Source organism: Lithobates pipiens, unplaced genomic scaffold (genome assembly GCF_037356315.1).
Source record: "Lithobates pipiens isolate NorthernLeopardFrog02 unplaced genomic scaffold, aLitPip1_a1.2 Scaffold_16, whole genome shotgun sequence".
Taxonomy (NCBI): Eukaryota; Metazoa; Chordata; class Amphibia; order Anura; family Ranidae; genus Lithobates; species Lithobates pipiens.
The window spans coordinates 330,088,151-330,115,758 of NW_027507748.1; the positions used below are offsets into that span (position 1 = coordinate 330,088,151).

The 27,608-nt window shown below is 46.8% G+C and overlaps 1 protein-coding gene across 1 annotated transcript in view; it reads right to left on the reverse strand.

Moving 5' to 3' along the window:
- The window catches only part of LOC143984363 (putative transmembrane protein 244), a 57,246-nt gene extending 39,341 nt beyond the window's left edge, over positions 1 to 17,905 (reverse strand). Inside the window, exons 1-2 of the mRNA XM_077484592.1 lie at positions 17,404 to 17,905; positions 8,043 to 8,116 (exon numbers count right to left, since the gene is read on the reverse strand). Coding sequence (XP_077340718.1) covers positions 8,043 to 8,116; positions 17,404 to 17,435 — 106 coding nt within the window. The 5' untranslated portion in view covers positions 17,436 to 17,905. The remainder of the gene's footprint in view (positions 1 to 8,042; positions 8,117 to 17,403) is intronic.
- Between the last annotated feature and the right edge of the window lie 9,703 nt (positions 17,906 to 27,608).

Here is a 27,608-nt window from a genome sequence, read left to right on the forward strand (position 1 = left end):
CCCCCTACTTACATGGAGGCTCGGAGTGTCAACATGCAGTACTGAGTTGGTGAGGGCCATCTGGAGTGTTTGTCCCGTGAGCGGTGGTGGTAGGGACCCCCAGGATAGACAGTAAGGAGGGTAGAATGGAGCACTAGCAGTACCAGCTAGTGAGATATATATAAAACAATAATGAAAGTCCAGTTAGTATTTGGAGGCTAAGTTCATTTCCTTCTGGATCCAGACTTGTGTTAAAGGTTCTGGTCAGTGTTGGTAGCGGCAGCCAGCTCAGGATAGCAGAGTAGACTCTATAGCAATGAGAAGAAAGAAGAGAGAGCAGCGCCACTCTAAGTGCAATATGTCAGTGTAAAAACTTTCATTTACTTCAGTGGTGTCCTTAGCGCCAAGGCTGGAGAGTATCACAGCACGCACATCAGGAAGGCATGTCAGCAGGCACGTCAGGTCCTTGTGAACAGGGGGCGTGATTGAGCTCTTGTTTGGAGCATGCGTGCTCCTTCATCATGCCTGATGAAGGAGCATGGATGCCTGTTTGCCACTACAAATGCCTGTGTCAGGCTGGCACTTACCGAACCGATGAGTCCGCTTGGGCAGAGGGTGGTCTCCCATACGTGTCCGACTTACAAACCCTGATAGAGCAGACAGGTGGCTGAGAGTGCGGAGTGGTAAGAGAGCCTGTGATATGGCTCCAGGAGCAGGGACTTGCAGGAAGCTTCCGGCAGCAGGTGTGTAGGTAGGACACAGGCAAACTGGGTACAGAGCAGGAGCAGAGCAGGCAGGTCCGGGTGCAGGCAGGGTACGGCAACAGGCGGGCAGCAGAGGCACAGAAGGAGCAGGCAAAAGAGAGGTCAAACAGGCCGAGGTCAGATGCAGGCAGAGGTCAGCGGTGTCAAAGGAAAGCCGGGTCGTCAGGAGATAAGCAAACAGGAACACAGGATACGAACAACGGGACAGGAACCGAGAAGCTGTTGATCAGGCAGCACCTGGGAGATGTCAGTAGCAGACCTAAATAGGCCGATTGGCGCCAAGCACCGCGCACGTGCGCGCGCCGACGCGCGTGCGCGCGCGCACCCGCACGCGCGCGCGCACCCGAACGCCGGCAGACACACCAGCGGTACCCGAAGTGCCCACCACAGCGCCCAACGGCGCGCGCTGGCGCGCACCAGCGCCAGCAGGGGCACGTGAGGGCACACACCGACGCGCACCAGCGCCCACAGGAGCGCGTAACACCGCACGCACAGGAACACGCACCCCAGCACGCACCGCAGGACATCGGCACGCACCAACACGGGCAGCACCGCGACCATCCAGGTAACGACCCTGACAGTGCCCCCTCCCTAAGGGCAGACTCCGGCTGCCCAGGTGAGCCGATCTGGAAACCTGGCGGTTCTTGAAGGCCCGCAAAAGTTCTTGAGCATGTAGATTGTCCTCGGGTTCCCAGGAGTTGTCTTCAGGTCCATAACCCTTCCACTTGATAAGGTACTGGGTTACATTACCCCTCTTCCTGCAATCAAGGATTGCTTCAACCTCAAACTCCTCTTCATTGTCCACTATAACAGGTTCGGGTGGGTCAGTAGTGCGGTCAGCAAAGGGATTTGGGGTAACGGGCTTCAGTAAGGTCACGTAAAAGACCGGGTGCACTCTAAAAGAGTCAGGCAGGTTAAGTTCATATGCAACTTCGTTTATCCTCCTCTTTACTGAAAAAGGGCCCATGAATTTAGGGCCTAACTTCCGCGAAGGACAGGCCATCTTAAGGTTGGCTGTAGATAACCATACTTGGCTGCCGGGCGCCAGAACGAGTTCTCCCCGTCTCTTCTTGTCAAACGCCCGTTTATAGCATTCCTGGGACCGAGCCATAGTTTCCTTTAGGAGTTGGTTGTTTTTAGAAAAGAAGTCCAATGTCTCGGAAACTGCCGGAACAAGGCATTCTGGGACTGAGCTGGGCAAGAAGGCTGGGTGGAAGCCGTAATTGGCAAAGAACGGTGTCTGGTTGATGGCGGAATGCAAGGAGTTGTTATAAGCAAACTCCGCCATGGGTAGTAGCGAGACCCAGTCATCCTGCGAGAAAGAAGAAAAACAGCGGATGTACTGCTCCAGGGACTGATTGATTCTCTCCGTTTGTCCGTTTGTCTGGGGGTGATAAGCGGAGGAAAAAGCCAATTCAATTTCAAGAGACCTGCAGAGCGCTCTCCAAAACCTTGAGGTGAATTGGGCGCCTCGATCGGAAACAATACTTGCCGGGATCCCATGCAGCCTTACAGCTTCTTTGACAAAGATCTTGGCCGTCTCCATTGCCGAGGGAGTGCCCCTCATCGGGAGGAAGTGGGCCATCTTGGACAGCCTATCTACGACAACAAAGATAGTAGAGAACCCCTCGGAAAGGGGGAGTTCCACGATAAAGTCCATCGAAATCATTTTCCACAGTCTCTCAGGGACAGGCAAAGGTTTCAGTAGGCCCCAAGCCCGTGTCCGGCTGTTTTTATTTCGGGCGCAAGTGCTACACGAGTCCACATAGTCCTTGCAATCCTTAAGAAGTTGAGGCCACCAGAAGGTGCGCTGAATCAGTTCGGCAGTCTTCAGGGTACCAAAGTGTCCGGCCATCTTATGGTCGTGGTAGAGTTCCAACACGTTCACCTTCAAGGCTTCAGGGACCACAATCTTGCCTTTATGCCAGAACAACCCCTCACTACAGCTGACCTCGGGGCTCGGGGGCATTCCAACAGAAGCCTGTCTGATCCGGGAGATAAGGTCCCCTTGGAGGAGCAGGAAGTTCCCAGAAGGGAGAATTGTATCAGGAGGCCGAGTCTCTTCAGGGATAGAAAACATACGTGACAGGGCATCCGGCTTGACATTCTTAGAACCAGGTCTATAGGTGATGTGGAATTGAAACCAGGAAAAAAAAAAGAGCCCATCTGGCTTGCCGTGGTCTAAGTCTTTTGGCAGTTCTCAAATATTCCAGGTTTTTATGGTCGGTGTAAACCAGGATGGGAGGTGCAGCACCTTCCAATAGATAACGCCACTCCTCCAGAGCCGCCTTAATGGCCAGAAGTTCTCGGTCCCCAACATCATAGTTCCTTTCGGATGACGACAGTTTGCGAGAAAAGAACGCCACCGGAAAAAGAAGGGCCTTGGCACCCTGCCGCTGGGATAACACCGCCCCCACAGCGATTTCCGAAGCATCCACTTCAAGAACGAAGGGTAAGGCTGGGTCCGGATGTTTTAGAATAGAGGCAGAAGTGAATAGCATCTTAAGTTTTTCGAAGGCCAGCTGTGCCTCAGGGGTCCAAGAGAATCGGGTACCCTGCCTGGTCAGTTCGGTGATGGGAGCAATAATTGCAGAGAAACCCCTGATAAATTTCCGGTAGAAGTTGGAAAAACCGACGAAACGTTGCACGCCCTTCCTGTCCACAGGTGCAGGCCAGTCCAGGATGGCAGATACTTTTTGGGGATCCATCTTGATGCCCTCCACAGATATAACCAAGCCCAGGAATTGGATGGACTGGCGTTCGAACTCGCACTTTTCGAGTTTCGCGTAAAGCCCGTGTACCCTGAGACGAGCTAGCACACTACGGACATATCTACGATGGTCTTCCAATGATGAGGAAAAGATTAGGATATCATCCAGGTATGCAATTACGTATAGATCCAGGTAGTCGCGAAAGATGTCGTTGACAAAATGTTGAAAGGTTGCGGGTGCATTACACAGCCCGAAGGGCATGACAAGGTACTCGTAGTGCCCAAAACGAGTACGGAACGCTGTCTTCCACTCGTCTCCTTCTCGGATACGGATTAAATTGTAAGCTCCACGAAGATCCAATTTCGAAAAGATGACTGCAGACCCCAGCCTCTGGAACAATTCGGGTACTAGGGGTAAAGGGTAACGGTTTTTGACAGTTATCTTATTCAATTCCCGATAGTCAATGCAGGGGCGTAAGGAATGGTCCTTTTTTTCGACAAAAAAAATGCCAGCACCGGCAGGGGAAGTAGACGGACGGATAAACCCTTTTTTTAGGTTTTCGTCAATATACTCCTTCAGTGTGCCTAACTCCTGCTCCGTTAATGGAAAAATTCTCCCAAAGGGGACTTCAGTACCTGGTAACAGTTCAATAGGGCAGTCATAAGGCCTGTGGGGGGGAAGAGTGTCTGTGCCTTTTTTGCTGAAAACATCCACAAAGTCCTTGTAGGGTTCCGGAACGGTCTGAAGCAATTTCGGATCGACATCCAAACAGAGAAGTTGAGAGGAGTTGCATGTTGGTTGGGCCAGGCAGTGTTGTTGACAGTAATCAGAAAGAAACTTGATTTCCCCTGTGGCCCAGTTAATGCTTGGATTGTGGGCCTGCAACCAGGGTATCCCCAGGATAATGGGAAACAAGGGGGAAGAGATGGCATCCAGACGTAGGTGCTCCTGGTGACAGGTGCCCATAGTAGCCAGCAAAGGAACAGTCTCTTGAGTGACAGGACCGGAACTAAGAGCGGAGCCATCGGCTAGATGTACAGCAAGCCCCTGAGCCTTAGGTATGAGCGAGATGTGATGGTTGGCAGCGAAAGTCAGATCGATAAAGCAGCTGCATGCTCCGGAATCAATGATGGCTGACACTGGGAAACTCCCTCCTGGAAGCTGCAAAGTGAGGAGAAGGGCAAGGTGAGAACTGGGTTTTCGTAGAACAGAGGCACACATGAAGGAAGAGGAAACACACTTACGTGTCTTGTTGGGGCAAGCCCTGACATAGTGCCCAGGTTCACCACAGTAGAGACATAAGTTAAGGGTACGTCTGCGCTGCTTTTCTTCAGGGGTCAACGAGGGCCGAAGTAACCCGAGCTGCATTGGTTCCGGAGCTTCCAGAGCGGGAGCAGAAGAGGTAGAAGAGAACTGACCAGCAGAACTGGGAACCTTGGGGAGCACCCAGGTGGGACAGAAGTGGCTGGAGGACCTCTCCGACCGGCGTTCCCTTAACCGGCGATCAATCTGAATGGAGAGGTTGACTAACTCATCCAGGGTTTGTGGTATTCCTACTCGTGCCAACTCATCCTTAAGGGGGTCAGAAAGTCCCATCCGGAATTGGTGGCGCAAGGCGGCGTCATTCCAATCCGTGTCGGAGCTCCAACGGCGGAATTCCACTGCATAGTCCTCGGCCGCTCTGCGACCTTGTTGGAGAGATTGTAGTGCGGCTTCTGCAGTCGCAGTCAACTGAGGGTCCTCATATAGCTGAGACATGGCCAAGAAGAAGTCGTCAAGGCTATCCAGGGTTCCAGATTTCTGCTCCAGTAAACGATGGGCCCAGGTTTGAGGCTCGCCGGACAACAGGGATATTACAAAGCCCACCTTGGTAGCCTCTAGAGAGAATGTCCGGGGCTGCAGTGCGAAGTACAGTTCGCAAGAGTTGCGAAACGCACGATACTTGGTGCGATCGCCAGAAAACCTCTCGGGTGTAGGTACCCTTGGCTCTGGAGGAAGCATCACTACGGAGGGTGCAGATGAAAGACCGGTGGGGGAGGTTTCTTGAGGGTTAGATGAGGAGGACAAGGCTTGGACTTGCTCCTCCAACCTTGAGTAGCCATCCTGGAGACTCTTCACGGCTTGGGTCAGACCGGCCAAATGTCTGCATAACTCATCCATAGGGGAGGCCCCCTGCCCGGACTCAGTCATGGCTGCCTGATACTGTCAGGCTGGCACTTACCGAACCGATGAGTCCGCTTGGGCAGAGGGTGGTCTCCCGTACGTGTCCGACTTACAACCCCTGATAGAGCAGACAGGTGGCTGAGAGTGCGGAGTGGTAAGAGAGCCTGTGATATGGCTCCAGGAGCAGGGACTTGCAGGAAGCTTCCGGCAGCAGGTGTGTAGGTAGGACACAGGCAAACTGGGTACAGAGCAGGAGCAGAGCAGGCAGGTCCGGGTGCAGGCAGGGTACGGCAACAGGCGGGCAGCAGAGGCACAGAAGGAGCAGGCAAAAGAGAGGTCAAACAGGCCGAGGTCAGATGCAGGCAGAGGTCAGCGGTGTCAAAGGAAATCCGGGTCGTCAGGAGATAAGCAAACAGGAACACAGGATACGAACAACGGGACAGGAACCGAGAAGCTGTTGATCAGGCAGCACCTGGGAGATGTCAGTAGCAGACCTAAATAGGCCGATTGGCGCCAAGCACCGCGCACGTGCGCGCGCCGACGCACGCGGGCGCGCGCGCACCCACGGGCGCGTGCATAGGCGCGCGCACCCGCACGCGCGCGCGCAGCCACGGGCGCGTGCATAGGCGCGCGCACCCGCACGCGCGCGCGCACCCGAACGCCGGCAGACACACCAGCGGTACCCGAAGTGCCCACCACAGCGCGCAACGGCGCGCGCTGACGCGCACCAGCGCCAGCAGGGGCACGTGAGGGCACACACCGACGCGCACCAGCGCCCACAGGAGCACGCAACACCGCACGCACAGGAACACGCACCCCGGCACGCACCGCAGGACATCGGCGCGCACCAACACGGGCAGCACCGCGACCATCCAGGTAACGACCCTGACAGCCTGTTTGCCACTACTCAAATGTCTACCTTTGAAGTAAATTCAAGTTTTTACACTGACATATCGCACTTAGAGTGGCACTGCACTCTCTTCCTTCTTTTTACCCCCAGGATAGAGCAAGCCCACAGCTCGCCATAGAGATGAGGATGCCCATGTTGTCATCGCTGATGGTGCACAATAATGAGTGTCTGCAAAATAATGAATATGTGTTGCTAGTCACCATTCATGATAGGTCTACAAATTATGGTTATCCACCATTCAATTCTCTACAGCCACACATATTCATTATTTTATAGACACTTGGGGGGTTATTCACTAAAGGCAAATCCACTTTGCACTACAAGTGCACTGCAAGTGCACTTGGAAGTGCAGTCGATGTAGATCTGAGGGTGACATGCAAGTAAAATTTAAAAAACAGCACTTTAGCTTGCACATGATTGGATGATAAAATCAGCAGAGCTTCCCCTCAGATCTACAGCGACAGCACTTCCAAGTTCACTTTCAGTGCACTTGTAGTGCAGATTGGATTTACCTTTAGTAAATAGCCCCCATTGAGTCATTATTGTGCACCATCAGTGCCCCTACCACCACAGCTCCTGGGACAGACACTCGAGGTGGCTCTCATCCACTCAGTACTATGTGTTGACACTCCAAGTAAGTAGGGGATGGATATTTTCCCTCCTCCTGGCTTCTCTTGCTCTTTTCTTTTCCCCGTTAATGGGGCTAATATTAGACCATTTCGGTTTTATGTATATATTTTCTTCACAGATATGTTGTATGCTCCTTCTCTTGAGGTGAAACAATCACTGAAATGCGTTGAGCTTTCACGGCTGCATACACACGTTTTTAACATAAAATGTATTATATGCTATGTATTTGTGGCTTTCCAATGGTTCTTTATATGAAGCAATATTCGTTGTGTGAATAAATTCCATGTGATTCCCATTGTCATGCAATTCTGTGTGATTCTGTGAGACTCAAATCGCATCTAAAATAGCACTAGTGTTACCCAGACCTAATACAGACCTTAAGGGTCAGCTTTAAGTAGTGTAGTGTGAATGCTAGAGATTAAACGTGAATAAAATACCTCTTGTCCTGATTTAGTGGAACAGACACCAAGATTTGGCTTGCTGGGTGATTCTTGAGAATCCATTTGGTATTTTGTGATTTAGTAGTGGTTTAAATGCCTCAAATGCCTAGGCATGCATATTCATGACATACACTGGGAAGTACCATGAAATATTTTTTAAATATATACAGTACATCTCTACATCCTCTGCAACTCATGGAATTGGAGTCTGTGCATTAGAAATGTGAAGGGGTTTGTAAACGCACATGGTAATGAGCATAGGAGGATACTTTTGTCCACAGAGCTGAGGTTCGCGGTTCACCTAAGACAGCGAATTGGTTTCCTACAACAAACGTCCACCATTGATTAACCCAATTTGCTGCAAATCAAGGTTTGTGTGGACTTATTTGTTTTTTTAGTGAATTACACCCTGACTGTGGCATAATAATAGCAGTACAGTACTCACCAAGATATTCAGAGCTGTTTAAAGATGGTAGAATTGTATGTCTGAATGGTATTGTCCAGTCAAAATGTTCTATCCTAAAACAAAAACAAAAAAAGAGAGAAAGCATATATTTAGCAGAAGACTTTAAGCATGATTTAACATGTATTTACTGCTATCTAGGGCACAGGGGTTTACCCTCTTCCTGTCCTGCTGACAATGCTTTCCCAAGAGAAGACGTGAGGGAAAATTTCATAGGGGTACTAGCCTTAATCCAACTGCAATAAAAGGCTTTTTTTTATAATAAAATTATTTTGTTTGAAGATAGATAAGATTGAAGATAAGAAGCCATCAATTTTTTTAACCTGAAAAAAGAACCAATAACGTGTGTGCAAATACAAACACAAGCTGGTAAGATATAATATATAATATATATAATCACAGTGCGAGTACATGTCTTTTGCATATAATGCACAATACAAAAACATACTGCAACTCCCTCCTCATTGACTTACCTCTACATGGGCTATCCCCCCTTCAGTCTATTAAGAATGCTGCTGCCAGACGCATCCACCTTACCAACTGTGCAGTGTCTGCCACCCCTCTTTGCAAGTCTCTCCATTGGCTTTCGCTCACCCAGCGAGTAAGATTCCAAATTATAGCATCTTAGAAAGCCATCCACAACACTGCACCTGGCTACATCACTAACCTCGTTTCAAAATATCAACCTAATCCTTACTTTTTGGTCCTCTCTAGAGCTCCTGGTCTCTAGCTCCCTCATCCCTCATAACTAATATACTGTGGGGTTGATTTACTAAAACTGGAGAGTGCAACATCTGGTGCAGCTGTGCATGGCAACCAATCAACTTTTAACTTTAGCTTGTTCAATTAGGCTTTGACAATAAAACCTGGAAGCTGATTGGTCTCTATGCAGAGCTGAACTCGATTTTGCACTCTGCGGTTTTAGGAAATGAACCCGTGTTTTTACTTTGTCCACCAGCTCACCCCCCACAGTAATTATTTTCTGTATTGCTCGACCCTCCCTCTTATGCCGCGTACACACAACTGGACTTTCTGGCAGAAAAGGTCAGACGGAATCATTCCGTCCAATATTCCGATCGTGTGTGGGCTTCATCTGACTTTTTTCTTCAAAAATTCCGACAGACCTAAAAATAGAACATGCTTTAAATCTTTTTGACTGAATCAATTTCTTTCAGGAAAACCGTTCGTCTATATGCTAAAAGACTAAGGCAGCGTACACACGCGGGGACTGTTCGCTCAACTTTGTCCGCTGAACAGTGTTTCGGCGGACAGTCCGCTCGTGTGTGGGCTTCAGCGGACAGTTTCAGCGGACAGTCTGACGAACAAAGTTTTTCGGAAATTCCGAAAAACTGTCCGCTGAAACTTGGTTTGAGCGGACAGTCCGCCCGTGTGTAGGCTTGTTCGTCAAACTAAGTCTCGCGCATGCTCAGAAAGAATTTACACGCCGAAGGTTGCATTGCAGTGTATAGGACGTCGTTTTCTAGTCCCGTCGTACGTGCCGTTCACGTCATCGCGCACGGTTTCAGCGGACTGTTCGTTCGTCGTGTGTGGGCAAGTCCGTCCATGCTAATTTTGAGCGGACTGTCTGCTGAAACTGTTTGACGAACAAAGTTGAGCGAACAGTCCCCGCGTGTGTACGCGGCCTAAGGAGTAATTGGGACTTTAAATGAAGCAATTGGATAGCGGAGGTAAATTTGAATATATAATGTTCAATTGATGACATTAATCTAAAAACATAACAAGTATTTATTAATTTCATATATATACATAGCGCATGCACAAGGCATAGACATGATGAGTAGAATGGTACAAACATAACGAAACAGTGTTAAAAAGAGTGATAAATGTATTGATAATATGGCATACAGATGCCACGGCAACATGCCCGAGGCTGGCACATGTGCCCACATGATATGTATATGTCTATTAGCCGGTATATGAACAATGTCGTAGAATATTAGTAGTAAATAAAAGAGGATTAATCCGTATAGAATATAGCTGTGACATCAAGTATAGCTTGACGCGTTTCGTGGATTCTTTCCACTCGTCAGGAGCAGATGCACCAGAGATTCCTATATATATATGTGAAGATGTAATATACCATATTTTAGAGTAAAATTGTATAAGATATTATACATCTATAGACGTCTCACCAACCAAACTGACCAACCCAAACAGCAGATGCAGCTCATGGTGACTGGCACGGGGTAGATCGCGGATGCGGACCCCACCATGGGAGCTGAGGCGGCATACTATAGGGATGCATCATCGGGCAAAAAAAGAAGAGTGCAGAATCTGCATTTTGTAAAGCACTGCACAAACTTTTGGTGCTGTATAAATCCTGGATTATAATAATAAAAAATATATAATAAGGGAAAGTGTAACACCTAATAGACACAAGTTACTAATGGTATGACATCTGAATAGAAATTAGAAGCTATATCTAGAGGTTGAAGTATGTTTTAGCATCTGAATGTTCTGATACAGATTAGAGCAATATTAAACCCAATATATATATTGCAGCTTACCAATCATTAGATGCGGTGGCAGCTGTGAATATGGTGGCTGCATTCGTTTTAGTTTTTTTAGCCTTTTCCCCTCTATTTTCACCTGGTGATCTGCCAAGTAACTCGCCTGCAATAGAGTGCCCCCACTCTGCATGAAGAAACACAGGGGGATCTTATGGACAGCATTGTCAGTCTGGGAGGAAGAGAGCATTAGATGAACTAGCAGGTTTAAATACACTAACCAATTGAAACCAAGCTCCAGCTAACACTTTGCTTTTGGGTATAACAACACTTTAAGAAAACAAAGCTTTTTTTTATTTCTGCCTGTGTTAAGAGTTCTGCTCACTGTCGGGTAGGGATGAGCCGAACACCCGCCGGTTCGGTTCGCACCAGAACTTTCGAACGGACCCCAAATTCGAACGAACTTTAGAACCCCATTGCAGTCTATGGGACTCGAACGTTTGAAATTAAAAGTGCTAATTTTAACGACTAATATGCAAGATACTGTCCTAAAAAGGGTTTGGGGACCTGGCTCCTGCCCCAGGGGACATGGGTCAATGCCTAAAATGTTTTTAAAAATGGCCGTTTTGGCGGGAGCACTGATTTTAATGACGATTAAAGTGAAAAGAAAAGTGAAATATTCCTTTAAATATGGTGCCTGGGGGGTGTCTGTAGTATGCCTGTGAAGTGCCACGTGTTTCCCGTGTTTAGAACAGTCCCTGCACAAAATGACATTAAACGGAAATAACACCATTTAAAACTGCTTGCGGTTTTAATGTTATATCTGGTTCCTGCAATATGGTTGAAAATCATTGAGAAAAATGGCATGGGTAGCCCTCCCTGCCCATTACCAGCCTATTTGGGTCTTGTACGCATATTAAGGGGAACCCTGTACCCATATTAAAAAAAGGAAATGCGTGTGGCCCCCAGGCCCTATATACTCAGAACAGCAGTATACAGGCGGTGCAAACAAGACAGGGACTGTGTAGGTTTGTTGTGTTAAGTTGAATCTGTTTGTAATTTTCAACTGGTACATTTTTAAAGTGTAGCTCCAGTCAAAAAAACTATTTTTAAGCTTTTTGGAAAACATAGGGAAGGGTTATCACCCCTGTATAATTTGTTTTGTCGTCCATCTTTTTTCATCTCACTTGCTGTTGTCTCCTTCCGTTTGCAAGTAGGAGATGTTTGTATGTTGGATGTTTGAAAGTAGGGGCCTGCCCTATATGCTCTGCAGAAATGACGGAACAAGGTGTTGGTTTTGCCACAACATTGTAAGCCCTCAAAGTGACTCTTGGTGGGCGCTGGAGCGCCCTGCTGTGAACGATTATATCAAGAATTGTAATTACATGCCATTGTTGAACAGTGGTAGAAAAATTTACCTTTGGTGGTTGTGGCGCTGGTGCCACAACACTATAAGTCCTCACCGTTACTCTGGGTGGGCACAGGAAGGGGCCCTCCTGTGAAATATTATATCAAGAATTGTAATTACATGTCCCTGTTAATTAGGGGCAGAAAAATTTGGCCTTAGGCACTGCTGCTGGTGCCACCACACTGCAACCTCTCCCATATACTCTAGTTTTATTGCAGGAATTAGCCCTGCTGCAAAGCATTGCATCAAAAATTGTACTTAAACGCCCCTGTTAAACAGGGGCAGAAAAATTGGGCCTTAGGCACTGGTGCTGGTGCCACCACACTGCAACCTCTGCCATATACTCTAGTTTTATTGCAGGAATTAGCCCTGCTGCAAAGCATTGCATCAAAAATTGTAATTAAACGCCCCTGTTAAACAGGGGCAGAAAAATTGGGCCTTAGGCACTGGTGCTGGTGCCACCACACTGCAACCTCTCCCATATACTCTACTTTTATTGCAGGAATTAGCCCTGCGGCAAAGCATTGCATCAAAAATTGTACTTAAACGCCCCTGTTAAACAGGGGCATAAAAATTGGGCCTTAGGCACTGGTGCTGGTGCCACCACACTGCAACCTCTTCCATATACTCTAGTTTTATTGCAGGAATTAGCCCTGCTGCAAAGCATTGCATCAAAAATTGTAATTAAACGCCTCTGTTAAACAGGGGCAGAAAAATTGGGCCTTAGGCACTGGTGCTGGTGCCACCACACTGCAACCTCTCCCATATACTCTTGTTTGATTGCAGGAATTAGCCCTGCTGCAAAGCATTGCATCAAAAATTGTACTTAAACGCCCCTGTTAAACAGGGGCAGAAAAATTGGGCTGATGGCATCAACCAGAACCAGAAATGTTCTTCCAACATATCAGCGGAGGAGGAAGAGGATAGACAATCAACATAACAGGACAGTCACTCAGCATCAGCATAGGCAGTCTTGAAGGGATGTGATATTTCAAAAAAAATTATTCTGTTACATCAACTTCAGGTGCTTGGTAGCTGTGGGTGATCCAAGACTGATTCATCTTGATGAAGGTCAGTCGATCAACTGATTCGGTGGACAGGCGCACCCTGTGATCGGTAACAAAGCCACCAGCAGCACTGAAGGTGCGTTCCGAAAGAACGCTGGATGCAGGACAGGCCAGTAGCTCAATTGCATACTGTGCAAGCTCTGGCCAGTGATCCATCCTCAAGACCCAGTAAGCCAGAGGATTTTCGGTGGGAAAGGTGTCCAAGTCTGACCTTGCCCCTAGGTATTCCTGCACCATGTAAATCAGACGCTGGCGATGGGTGCTGGAACCGATCATACCTTGGGGCTGCGGACTAAAAAATTGTCTGAAAGCATCAGTCAGACGGCCACCTTCTCCACCGCTCCTTCTGACCGATGCCTCAGCAACACGTTGTCCAGGACCAGGAGTTTGTAACCTCCCAGTCTCTGGGAACGCGTTGCACAGACCTTTCTGCAAGGCCTCCCGGAGATGTCTCATCCTCTGCTCCCTCTGTGATGGCAAGATAAGGTCGGCAACCTTACCCTTGTACCGTGGATCAAGGAGAGTGGCCAGCCAGTAATGGTCCCTCTCCTTGATCCGAAGACTACGAGGATCCTTCCGCAGGCTTTGCAGGATCAGGGAGGCCATGCAGCGTAGGTTAGCTGAGGCATTCGGTCCGGAGTCCTCTGGGTCACTAAGGACAACATGATCCGCAGCTACCTCCTCCCAGCCACGTACAAGTCCACGTGTTTCTTGGGACTGTAAATCATCCCTACAAGACTGCTGTTGCTGCTGCTGATGCTGAGTGCCAGCCTCCACCTCCATGCTGACACAATCATCCTCCTCCTCCTCTTCCTCCTCCTCATCCTCTTCCTGTGTGATGGGTGGCACAGCAGGAACACTGTCTGGATAAAGGGGGCCTTGAGAGGCAAGGAAGTCCTCCTCTTCCTGCCTCTGTTCTGCCTCAAGTGCCCTGTCCATTATTCCACGCAGCGTATGCTCCAAGAGGTGGACAAGAGGTACAGTGTCACTGATGCATGCACTGTCACTGCTCACCATCCTTGTGGCCTCCTCAAACGGTGACAGGACAGTGCATGCATCCCTGATCATGCCCCACTGGCGTGGTGAGAAAAAAACCGAGCTCTCCTGACCCTGTCCTGGTGCCGTAGTCGCACAGGTACTCATTGATGGCCCTCTGCTGCGTGTGCAGCCGCTGCAGCATGGCAAACGTTGAGTTCCATCTGGTGGGCATGTCACATATAAGGCGGTTCTTGGGCAGGTTCAACTCCTTTTGGAGCTCAGCCAGCCGAGCACAGGCATTAAATGATCGGCGGAAATGCACACAGACTTTCCTGGCCTGCTTCAGGACATCCTGTAAGCCGGGGTACCTGCCCAAGAACCGCTGCACCACCAGGTTAAGGACGTGAGCTACACAGGGCACATGGGTCAGTTGTCCCTGTCGGAGGGCGGAGAGGAGGTTGGTGCCATTGTCACAAACCACCATTCCTGGCTTAAGCTGGCGTGGCGTCAACCACCTCCCGGCCTGCCCCTGCAGAGCTGACAAAACATCCGCCCCAGTGTGGCTCCTGTCCCCCAAACAAACCAGCGCAAGCACGGCATGGCATCGTTTTGCCTGGGTACTTGCGTAGCCCCTGGAACGCCTACGAAGCACTGCTGGTTCTGAGGACAGAGCACTGGAAGAGGCCATGGAGGAAGAAGAAGAGGAGGGGGTGGAGGAGAGAGGTGTGTCACAACCAATAGTAGCATTTTGGAGGCGTGGTGGCGGAACAACCTCCAACACTACTGCACCTTGTCCTGCATCCTTCCCAGCTGCCAGAAGAGTGACCCAATGGGCCGTGAAAGACAGGTAACGTCCCTGTCCATGCCTGCTGGACCATGAGTCAGCGGTAATATGCACCTTACCGCTGACCGCCCTGTCCAGCGAGGCAAGGACATTGCCTTCCACATGCCGGTAGAGAGCCGGAATCGCCTTCCGTGAGAAAAGTGGCGTTTGGGGACCTGCCACTGAGGAACCGCACATTGTACAAACTCACGGAAGGGGGCCGAATCTACCAACTGAAAAGGCAGCAGTTGAAGTGCTAGCAATTTAGCCAAGCTAGCATTCAACCGCTGGGCATGTGGATGGCTGGGAGTGAACTTCTTTCGCCAGTCCAGCAGCTGGGGCAGGGACATTTGCCTGCTATAATCGGACGTGGGTGTACCGCTAGCAGAGTTCCCGGAAGCGCTTGGCTGTGACACACCTAATTCTACACCTTCATTCCTCTCAGAGCAGGTTTCAGAGAGGACTGAAGGTCTAGTGGGGTTGGAGATACCAGCTGATGAGGAGCAAGGAGAGGTCCGCTTTGTTCTTTGGTGTGGGTCTTTGAGGTACGCTTGCCAACGAGCTGCATGGCAGGTCAACATATGTCTGGTCAAGCATGTGGTGCCCAAGCGGCTGATGTTTTGGCCACGCGAGATACGCTTGAGACATATGTTGCAAATAGCAGCGGTGCGATCTGATGCACTCGTCTCAAAAAAGGCCCACACCAAAGAACTTTTAGAATAACGCGCAGAGGCAGCGCCCTGCACAGGCGGAGCTCTGCGGTGTGATTCAGTCGGTGTGCTGCCCCTAAGCTGGCCCCCGGAGGGCATCCTGCCTCGTTGGACATGTGCCTCCTCCTCCTCCTCCTCCTCCTCCTCCTCCTCTCTCCTTCCAGGCACCCACGTGGAGTCAGTGCCCTCATCATCCCCTCCCTCTTCATCGCTGTAGCAAACCTGGCAGTATGCTGCAGCTTGTGGAACATGACTGCCAGATTGCTGTCCTTCCTGAGCATCCCCTCTCTCTGCGCTCACGCTACTGCCTTCCTCTAGCCGAGTGTCATCATCAGAGCCCACAAAACACTGGGCATCCTCCTGGAGCATGTACCCAACACTGTGCTCAAAGAGTTCAGGAGACTCCTCAGGAGGACGTGGTGGGTCTAGGGAAGGAGTCACTGATGATGACATTGAGAGGAGGGAAGACGATGCGTTGGCAGCTGCTTTGCTAGTACCCTGAGACTGGGTGAGAGAGGATGAGGAGGATGAAGAGGGCTTGGTCATCCACTCTACCAAGTCGTTGGCATGTTGCGGCTCAACATGTCCATCTGCCGAAAGAAGGACAAGCGTGTCCCATGGCCACGTGCTGATGACAATGCACCGCGTCCACGACCAGCACTATTGTCTCTAGACACAGAGCCTGCTTGCCCTCTTTTATCGGCTCGCGCCTGTCTGCCTCTCCTTGCTGGCCTTCCAGACATGGTAATGGCCTGAAGGGAGTTGGGTAAAAAAGCAGTTGGATAGTGTATATTGTGCTAGAGGCACACAACACCCACTAACTCCTGCAGATGCCTTTATTATAGAACACCAGAGATAAAGGGTTATATACAGATGTATACTGTGCTGTGCTGGAGGCACACTAGCTATATAGGTGAGGTGAATATAGCGGTGTATACTGCGGTCAGGGCACGCAGACAACAACCACTACACAACAGCAAGATCGAAATTCGTCCGAGAACGATTGGTGTGTACTGTGTTGAAGGTACACAGAACACCCACTAACTCCTGCAGATGCCTTTATTATAGAACACCAGAGATAAAGGGGTATATACAGATGTATACTGTGCTGTGCTGGAGGCACACACAACTTCCAATAACTCCTGCAGATGGAAAGTGGGCTCAAATAGAGAACAGCTATGTAGGTGGATATAGCGGTATGTACTGGGTACAGAGCACGCAGACAGCACGCACAAGCTCCTAACACTACTGACTGCAAGCTCTATTATAAAAGATAGATCACTAGCTATATAGGTGAGGTGAATATATCGGTGTATACTGCGGTCAGGGCACACAGACAACAACCACTACACAACAGCAAGATCGAAAATCGTCCGAAAACGATTGGTGTGTACTGTGTTGTAGGTACACAGAACACCCACTGCTTCAAACGCCAACACACTACACAAGGCCGCCGCGCTGGCGGTCTTATATAGTGTGGGGCGTGCACTACACAGCCTGAGCTATGATTGGCCACAGGCATCCTGCCTGTGGCCAATCATGGCTCTCCTCGCTGCTGGCGTTGCGATTGGCCAAGCATGCGGGGTCACAGTGCATGCTTGGCCAATCATGAGCCAGCAATTCACTGCGCCATCGCAGTGCATTGTGGGCCGTGAGCGCCACACGAATTTGGCGCGAACGGACCAAAATGTTCGGACTTCGCCGAACGGACGAACAGCCGATGTTCGAGTCGAACACGAAGCTCATCCCTACTGTCGGGTAAAAGGAGCGAGAAAACAGAAACACTTGTTTTTTTCAAAAGTTAATTCTTCCAGGTTTCAGATGTCAATATAAATACAATATATATAAATACAATATATTTTACTGTAAAAAGATATAATAGCTGTTACCTCAAAAATCCTGCACACACAGTGGAAGCCATGTAAAATACAGCATAGAATATTAAAAGACATATGAGAATATAGAGATAAATGTTCTAGGAAGAAGAGAAAAATAGGTGAGCACATTTAGCATATTGGATAGAGCAACACGTATCCAACAGTATAAGCAGAATATATAATGTATATAAATAATATATAAATGTATATGCAAACAGTATAATGAAACATTTAATTTCATTTTAAAAACAACAAGTTAACAGGGCAATCACAATTAATGTAAAACATTTTTTTGCTGTTCTGTTCCTCAATTACAACCTTTTTGTTATGTGTACGCATGTTTTTTAAATGCCTTTCTGATCTTAGGATTGTTTGCTTCACTTACCAGTATAGGTTCTGTGCATGTCATTTGTGAGCTCATATTCCAAGTCTTCCCAATACTTTGTAAGGCCTAGGCATTATGACTACATACAGTATTACTAATCCCTCTAAGCAAAAAAAAAACAACCTTTTTTTTTATGTTCATACTGTATACTGGGAATAAGATAGTACAACACTTTAAATAATACATGTAAAAAATTGTCATTCGGCTACATAAAAAAAACATTCTACTGTACCATACTGCTCTTCTCAGCTCTAATCCTGATGTCCATGACTTGACCAAGAGGGTTTATGGGATTTTCTGCAATCCTCTCATGTTATTATCTAACTCTATAGAACGTAGAGCGAGTGCATCTGCAGCCAGTCAGAGCTTTAAAGGATAACTCCACTTTCGTGGGGAAAAAAAAAGGCAAATAAGGAAAAAAATAATATACAATTGCGACACAAGTCATATTAATTGAATGTTATTAAAAATAACCTTTCCCTTTCGAACTGCAACCAATGTAATTTTCTGAAAATGTAATATGGCTACCAGGAGGTGTTTTGTACGCAGATTGTATACAGAACCTTCCCTAGAAGCATAATTTCCTGCTTGTGTGATTGGCTCAATGATTTTCCCAGAAGTATGCCCTAAGATATGTCAGATTTCAGGCATCCTCTGCAACAAAAATTTAATTTTTGGTGAGATACTCCCAATAGAAAATCAAGTAAAGGGATGCAGGTACAACAGCTTTCCTCATTAGAGCCCTGTAGGTGCAACAGCTGATTGATAATTATGAAACCACTCCCATTAGCCCGGAAAATGTCCGATCGGACCGTGTTGTCGAATAATCTGACCGTGTGTGGGCTACATCGGACTGTTTACGTCGGAATATCCGACCAACAAAGTTTTAGAGCTGGGTTATAAAATTTTCCAACAACACGATCCGATCGGACCTTGTCCGATCGTTTGTAGAGAATTCCGATCGGACAAAGTGCCACGCATGCTCAGATCAAATTCCTAGACCAAAGCTATTGGCTACTAGCCTGAACGTAGTCCCGCCGTAACTAAATTACGTCATCACGTTACGAACTATCGGATTTTCCGACAACTTTGTCCGACCGTGTGTATGCAACACCAGTTTCGGACAAAATCCGACGGATTTTGTTGTCGGAATGTCCGACCGTGTGTACAAGGGCTTAGATTAACTTTCCACATGCACACAGACAAACACACATGGATTTCTTCAGAATAACAAAAGGTAGGAATTTGCAACAACCTTTGTTAAAATCCCTGTAATACAAATAGATCACCTGGGGGGGGAATGTTTCTTTCTCAACAAAAGTGGAGTTACGCTTTCAATTATTTAGAACAAAATTGTGACTGTGAGTGCATCTTATTTTTTTGTCTTCTCAATTAAGACTGTAATGCCGCGTACACACGAGCGGATTGTATGGCGTACTTAGTCCGTCATACAATCCGACGGACAGTCCGTCGTACTTTCCACTGAACGGACTTGACCACACACGGATACACAAACAGTCCATCGAAAGCTTGCGCGATGACGTGTACAGCACGTACGACAGGACTAGAAATAGGAAGTCCAAGACACAGCAAAGCACCCTTCCGCCGTGTAAATCCTTTCTGGGCATGCGCCATTCTTAGTCTGTCGAACTAGCATACTGACGACCGTATTGTCCGCTGAAACCAAAGTACGACGGACAGAATTTCGAAAAAACCGAAATACTTAGTACTCCGGACTGCACGCTGAAAAAGTCAGCTGAAGCCCACACACGAGTGGATTGTCCGCTGAAATGTGTTTCGACGGACTAAGTACGCCATACAATCCGCTCGTGTGTACGCGGCATAAGATATTTGTGGAATGGTTCTTGTATAACCTAAGGCCCCTTTCACACTGAGGAGCTTCTGAACTGCCAGTAAAATATTTGAACGTTTTTGAAGAGCTTTTCAGGCGCTTTTGAAGAGCTTTCCATTAATTTCAATGGAGAGGGGCGTTTTTTCACCATCCTGCCAGCCCACTGCCCCAGTGTGAAAGCATTCATTGATTTTAATGGAAATAGTATTTTTGTGCACTTTTCAGGCACTTTTTTTAGCGTGAAAGCACCTGAAAAGCGCCTCAGTGTGAAATGGGTCTTACTATTGATTTTTGTCTTTTTGTGTGAAGACTTTTTTTCTAGGTTCTTCTTTAGAGACAACAGGCCTAAACAAGGGACATATTAGAAGGAATGAGGCATGGAGGGGATTTGGTTTTAAAAGAGAGACACTCTTCAAGTGAAAGACAGATGGGAATTGTGAAGTACAATGGTTCTTTAGCCCTCCCATCAAGGTAAATGCTAGTGATTAGTGGGTTTCTGCGTTTTGGATTGTTCACTGTGTACATCTGTGAATTTGCTTGCAACCTGGAAAATATACAGTATCTCACAAAAGTGAGTACACCCCTCACATTTTTGTAAATATTTTATTACATCTTTTCATGTGACAACACTGAATAAATTACACGTTGGGGGTTATTTACTAAAGGCAAATCAACTTTGCACTACAATTGCACTGCAAGTGCAGTCTCTGTAGAATCTGAGGGGGACATGCAAGGAAAATAAAAAACAGCATTTTAGCTTGCACATGATTGGATGATAAAATCAACAGAGCTTCCCCTCATTTCAGATCTACCCCTCAGATCTACAGCAACTGCACTTCCAAGTGCACTTGCAGTGCAGAGTGGATTTACCTTTAGTAAATCAACCCCTTTGCGTCAATGTAAAGTAGTGAGTGTACAACTCGTATCAATTTGCTGTCCCCTCAAAATAAATCAATATACAGCCATTAATGTCTAAACCACTGGCAACAAAAGTGAGTACACACCTAAGTGAAAATGTCCAAATTGGGCCCAATTAGCCATTTTCCCTCCCCAATGTGTGATTTGTTAGTGTTACAAGGTCTCAGGTGTGAATGGGGAGCAGGTGTGTTAAATTTGGTGTTATCGCTCTCACTCTCTCATACTGGTCACTGGAAGTTCAACATGGCACCTCATGGCAAAGAATTCTCTGAGGATCTGAAAAAAATAATTGTTGCTCTACATAAAGGGGGCCTAGGCTATAAGAAGATTGGCAAGACTCTTTTATCTAGCAGTAATGATACATAATCACCTGATAAATGTCTATATACAGTTCTGCAGTTCTGCAATGACCTTTCTCGTGAACAACTAGTGACCATCATGCTCGAATATAATCTAAGAGCTACAATAACACCTGGAAAGGTATCAACAAGTCCTTCATCATGTAAAAAAACTGCCTGTTGTGACATGACCGGAGCTTGGCAAAGGCTGCAAACGACAATTTCCTCAACAAACTCTTTTGAATTCTCAAGGTAAAGCACCAATAAGTTTCTTTTTTTTTTTTTTTTTTTTTCCTTACCACTCAGTGAAATCAATTAATAGCCATGGGACCCACCTCAGCTTTCAGCTCAGCGCCCCTTCCATGCAGTCACATCATTGTGGCAGGTTTTTTTTTTTTTTTTTTTGTTATTGTTGATATTGTTGCCAAGCTTAATACTTTGCTTATTTACCATACCTCACCGTCTAACACTCCCATCTTACCCCCCCCCCCCCCTTACCTCACCCCCCCCCCTCCTCCTGCCTATCTGTGGACCACCTTTTCCTGCTTTTTCAATTTGTACTTTATTTATATCTTATTTGTACCTTGTTTAAACCTTATTTGTACCTTATTTGTATCTTATTTGTACCCATTTGGGGCCTTATCTCCTCAACCCCTCTGAGATGAGCCATTTCTTCCTAAATTCTTGCCAGCACTTCCACTTCTCCCTAATTAGTGTGTTGCTCCTCTCTTCCAAACTACCTCTCAAACACTCCATCTTATAGGTCTCTTCTACCGTATCCACCCATTCCCACATTGACGGCGCCTCCTTCTCTTGCCATTTTTTCGGTATTAATTTTTTTCCTGCGTTCAACAGATGAGGGACCACCGATTCCTTATATTGTCTGAGCCCAATTCTTGTCCCGTGAAATAGCACTACCCAAGGATCAGCACTCACAACCTTATTTGTAATCTCTTTGATATATGCTAGGATTTGGTTCCAGTACTGTTTTATTTTTGGACAGCCCCACCACAGATGTGTCATCGTTCCCAACTCCCTGCATCCCCGCCAACATTCCCTAGCACTATCCACCTGAAATTTGCTTTTCTTTTCTGGCGTATAGTACCATCTCGTCAAACATTTATAACTCATTTCCGCCATTTTAGCGTCAACCGCCGAACCGTGAACTAATTTAAATATTTTTCTTAATATTACATTATCTAATTGTGTCCCCAGTTCCCTCTCCCATTTTTTGATGTACGCAGGTACCCCCAGCTCTACTCCCTCCAACAGCATTCCATACTATCTCGAAACAGTTTTCTTTGACGTCTTTGACATACATAGCTGTTCCAAGGAAGTTAATTCTTTCGCTGTTCGAATCCGTGGAGGCAGCTTTTTTATAAAACTGGAGAGCTGCGCGTACCTCCATCCATCTATTGCCATCATCCCTTTTTTTTGTGCCAACTCGTGATATGGTGCTATTCCCTCCCTTTTCATTACATCTTTTAATTGTGCCTCCTCCTTAATCCAATTCCCTCCAATCTCCTGACACCCAGGTAGAAAGTAATTGTTGTTTTTTAATGCTATAAGTGGTGAATTGTATTTCCCATTGAATTGTCTATATATCTTATCCCATATCCGCAAAGTGTTTCGTGAAATATTATTCCCTTCTAAAAATACATTCCTCTCGTGTGGGGGATTCCAAATTTGCTTCTCCAGTTGTGCTCTGCATATTCCGTGTTCCAGTCTAACCCATCTTTTCTCTGTGTTGTCCCTTTTACTCCATTCACTCACTCTAGACAGCACAACTGCTTCATAGTAAGTCTGTACGTCTGGAATTGCTACGCCACCCCTATTCTTTGGTTGTCGTAATGTAGCGAAAGCCACCCTAGCTTTTTTATTTTTCCACACAAATTTCATTAGGATCGTTTTTAATTTTGACAAATAAACATTGGACAATGGTATTGGGAGCATCTAAAACCTGTATAAGATCTTGGGGAATATTATCATCTTTAATGAGTTTATTCTCCCCAGCCAGGATAGTGGTCTATAACTACACCTTTTGCATTCTGCCTGTATCTCGTCCAATAGTGGGATGTAGTTGCTACGGTACATTTTTTTCTCTGTTTTTGACAGCTTTATACCTAGATATTTAAGTTCACTCCTCCACGGGAATTTCCATTCCCGTTGCATACTTTGCGCCTCTCGCTTGTTGATATTAATATTCATTATCTCCGATTTCGACCTATTTATTTTGAAGTTTGATACCTCCCCGTACTGGTCCAATAGATTTAGTAATTTTGGCATGGATGTCTTGGGGTTATTTAAGTACAATAATATATCGTCCGCAAAAGCGGAATATTTATATTCTACTTTCTCCACTTTTACCCCCTCTATTTCTGATAACGGACACCCCTGCCTTGTACCCCTCTCCATTTCAAAAGATGCTGACTCATACCCATTAACTTTTATGCATGTCTTTGGATGATCGTACAACACCCTCACCCTCTGTATCATCTTCGGTCCTAACCCCATCCCCTCCATCGTCTTAAACATGAACCCCCAGTCTACTCTGTCAAAGGCTTTCTGCGCGTCCAGCGACAAGAGCAGACTGGGGGTTCCACCCTGTCGCATCTTCTGTAGCAGGAGAAGTGTCTTTATTCCGTTGCCCTTTCCCTCCCAGCCTCCTATAAATCCTGTCTGGTCTGGGTGGACCAGTGTTGTCATTAAATCCCTCATTCGCTCTGCTAATACTTTAGCGTATAGTTTTGTATCTGCATTTAACAGCGATATCGGCCTATAGCTGGTACACTGTGCTGGATCTTTACCCTCTTTCTGGATTAATGTAATTGTTGCCGTTAAATCTTCTTTGCTCATTCTATACTCTTCTCCTAGACCGTTCATATAACTGCAAAGTTTGGGAACCAGGGCCTCTCTAAATGTTTTGTAATAAAATGTTGTGAAACCGTCTGGTCCCGGGGATTTTCCTGGGGCTGATTTTAGAAGCGCTCTAACTATTTCTTCTTCCGATACTGGCCTTTCAAGCATCTCCCTCTCAATGGGGCTAATTTTAGGCAGTGTGATTTTCCCTAAGAATTCCCTGATCTTCTTCTCTTTTTCCCCGGTTTTTACTCCCTGATTTCTGTCTGTAAATATCCCCTCGAAATATAATCTGAAAGTTTCCGCTATATCCTTGGTAGTGAACATCATATTACCATTTTTATTCTGAATTTTCCCAATAAAATTTTTCCCTTTTTTCTTTTTTAACATTCTAGCTAGAAACTTACTTGATTTATCTCCCCATATATACCGTTCCTTGGCCAACCCTTTAAACGCCATCTTGGTTTCTTGATCTAGAAGGTCCTTCAACTCAACCCTTGCGGTTAATAACTTTTTATGCACCAAGTCTTTTTGTTTCAGTCCTTTTTTGTGGTCCTGTTCCAAACAATGTATCTCTTTCATTAATTTTTTGATCTTTTCGGCTCTTATTTTTTTTTTTTTAGATCCCATAGATATCAATATTCCCCTTATATATGCGTGTGGCCTTTAATTTCCGCTGTATCGTTATATGTAAAATATTGTTCAATTTCACTCGCAATTTTTGTCCTATCCTCCTCCCCAAGCAACAACTCTTCGTTCATCCGCCATATTGAGGGATTTCTCCCGACCCTTGAGATATTCAAGCATAATTTTACTGGGGCATGGTCCGAGAGGGTCATAACTTCTATACCCGTATCTGTTACATGTTCCAGCAACCCATGGTCTATGAAAATATAATCGATACGTGAATATATCCTATGAACTGCTGAATAGAAAGAGTAGTCGCGGACCTGCGGGTTCTTTACCCTCCATATATCTACCAATTGATTATTATATAGCTTTTGTAATATGTTTTTTTGTGCTGCGCTTCTCACCTTCTTTACCTCCGATGCGCTATCTACTTCCGGATTGAGGCCGAAGTTCATATCTCCCATCATAATTACATACCGTATATACTCGAGTATAGGCCGACCCGAATATAAGCCGAGGCCCCCAATTTACCCCCAAAAAAACTGGCAAACTTATTGACTCGTGTATAAGCCGAGGGTGAGACATGCCTGTCCATCCCTGTGTGTGTGTCCGTCCATCCCTGTGTGTCCGTCCATCCCTGTGTGTCCGTCCATCCCTGTGTGTCCGTCCATCCATCCCTGTGTGTGTGTGTGTCCATCCATCCATCCATCCCTGTGTGTGTGTGTCTCCATCCATCCATCCATCCCTGTGTGTGTCTCCATCCATCCATCCATCCATCCCTGTGTGTGTGTGTCTCCATCCATCCATCCATCCCTGTGTGTGTGTGTATCCATCCATCCCTGTGTGTGTGTGTGTGTGTGTCTCCATCCATCCATCCATCCCTGTGTGTGTGTGTATCCATCCATCCCTGTGTGTGTGTGTGTGTCTCCATCCATCCATCCATCCGTGTGTGTGTGTCTCCATCCGTGTGTGTGTGTGTGTGTGTGTGTGTGTGTGTGTGTGTGTGTGTGTGTCCAGCCTACCTGTGTCCCGAGCCTTTGTCCCGAGCCTCCGTCCCGTGTCGTGCCTTGCCTTCGTCCCGTCCCGTCCCGTCCCGTGCCGTGCCTTGCCTTGCCTCCGTCCCGTGCCCTCTTCGTCGGCGGCCATTGTAAAATTCAAAAGCCGCGCCTCCTCCTTCGCCTGTGATAGGCGGAACACTGAATTTCCCAGCAGCCTGTGTTCCGCCTATCACGGACGTCGTATCATCCTCGTCCGTAGTACGAGGATGAGACGATGCCCGTGATAGGCGGAACACAGGCTGCTGGGAAATTCAGTGTTCCGCCTATCACAGGCGAAGGCGGAGCCGGAGGCGCGGCTTTTGAATCATAGAATGGCCGCTGTCTGTCTGCTCGACACGCTGATCGAGCGGGCAGACAGCGATGACTCGAGTATAAGCCGAGGGGGGCACTTTCAGCCTCAAAAAAGAGGCTGAAAATCTCGGCTTATACTCGAGTATATACGGTATCCTTTTTTGAAATTCATAAGTTTATTTAATATCTTATTTAAGAAGCTGATTGGATTGCTATTAGGGGGATATATATTTACTAAAGTACATTCCAGTTCTTCCAATGTACCCTTTAGAAACAAATATCTTCCCTCTGCATCACACATTTTTTCACTTAACTGAAATCTTGTTCTTTTAGAGAACCCTATCGCTACCCCTCTGCTTCTGGCCGATATTGTATCACTATAATACCAGACCGGGTAGTTATTGGAATATAGTCTCATGTTCGACGCGAGAAAGATATGAGTCTCCTGGAGAGATATGACATCGGCCTCATACCGCTTCAGCTCTGCTAAGATCTTGTGTCTTTTTGTTGGGGTATTCATGCCCTTAACATTATAGGACATGAATTTCATGCCGTCTATTTTGTTGTTTACCATCTATTTGCCCTATCGCTCCTCTGCCCTACGTGGGTACTTTCTATCTTATTTACTTCGGTGGTCCACTTCTTCTTTTCCCCCCTATCCCCTCTTTCCCCTATATTTTCCCTCCCAAACCTTACACCTTCCCCCCCCCCCCCCACTCCCCCCTCCCCCCGTCCCCTGCGACCTATTTTCGGCCCTTGTTAGGTTGATGGTCGTGTATACCCCTACCATCTCCTAATCTATTTGTTGAGAGGGCCTGGGGCTCTTTCTGCCTGCACCTCTCCCGCCTCTTCCCTTTAGACGAGAGGAATACCATTCAACATCCCTTTGTACTTCATATCTTTCCTTATTTCCTTCCCCTTCACCCCCCTTCGTTTCCCCAGATCATCTTCCCCCCCTACTACATTGATCCTATTGTTTCTTCTTGCCAACCCGGGAGTGCAGGAGGGCATACTCCCAATTTCTCGCAGAATTCTTCCAGGTCTTCCGGAAAGCTCAGCTTCGCCGTTTTGCCATCTTTGTTCCCTATTAGACAAGCGGGAAAACCCCATCTATATTTAATATTCTGGACTTGCAGTTCTCCTAGCAAGGGTTTCAAGAGTCTTTTCCTTGCAAGCGTCTCAGGTGCAATATCTGGGAATATCTGTATTTCTCTACCTTCATATAATAGTGGGGTTTTTCCCCTTAGCTTTTTCCATATTGCTTCTTTCTCATCAAAAAATGTAAACCGTACTATTATATCTCTCGGTCTTTCCGTAACCCCAAATCTTGCTTTACCAATTCTGTGAATTCTGTCGATCCTTGGGGGGACTCCTGTCTCGTTTGCCCAACAAGGAGAGAGAATACTGTCCAATATTAATCTTAAATCTTCACCTTTTGTTTCCGGGACCGAGCGAATCTTCAAGTTTTGCCTTCTACTTCGGTTCTCCTGGTCTTCCAATTTATATAGCATGTTTCTTTGTATTTGTTGTATTGTTCTTAGTTGATCTTTAACTTTGCTTAGCTCCATGGCTTGAAGGTCTATGCGGTTTTCTGTTGCTTCTACTCTCTCCAATAATCCTCCCAGGTCCTCTCGAAGTCCCCTAATATCTGTTTTAATTGCGTTCTCTAATTTTAGGAGCATCTCCGCCATTTCTCCCTTTGAAGGGGGATGATCTTCTATCCTTGATTCTTCCATTTTACTGCTCTCCCAGTCGCTGTTTGTTATTGTATCCTCTCTGGCTTGATGAGCTACTCCTCCCTTGTATTTGCCTGATCCCTTCTTGTGTTCTTGTATAGATGGTTGTCTCTTATCAGTTCCCAATTCTTTGGGGCTTGCTCCTTGTGT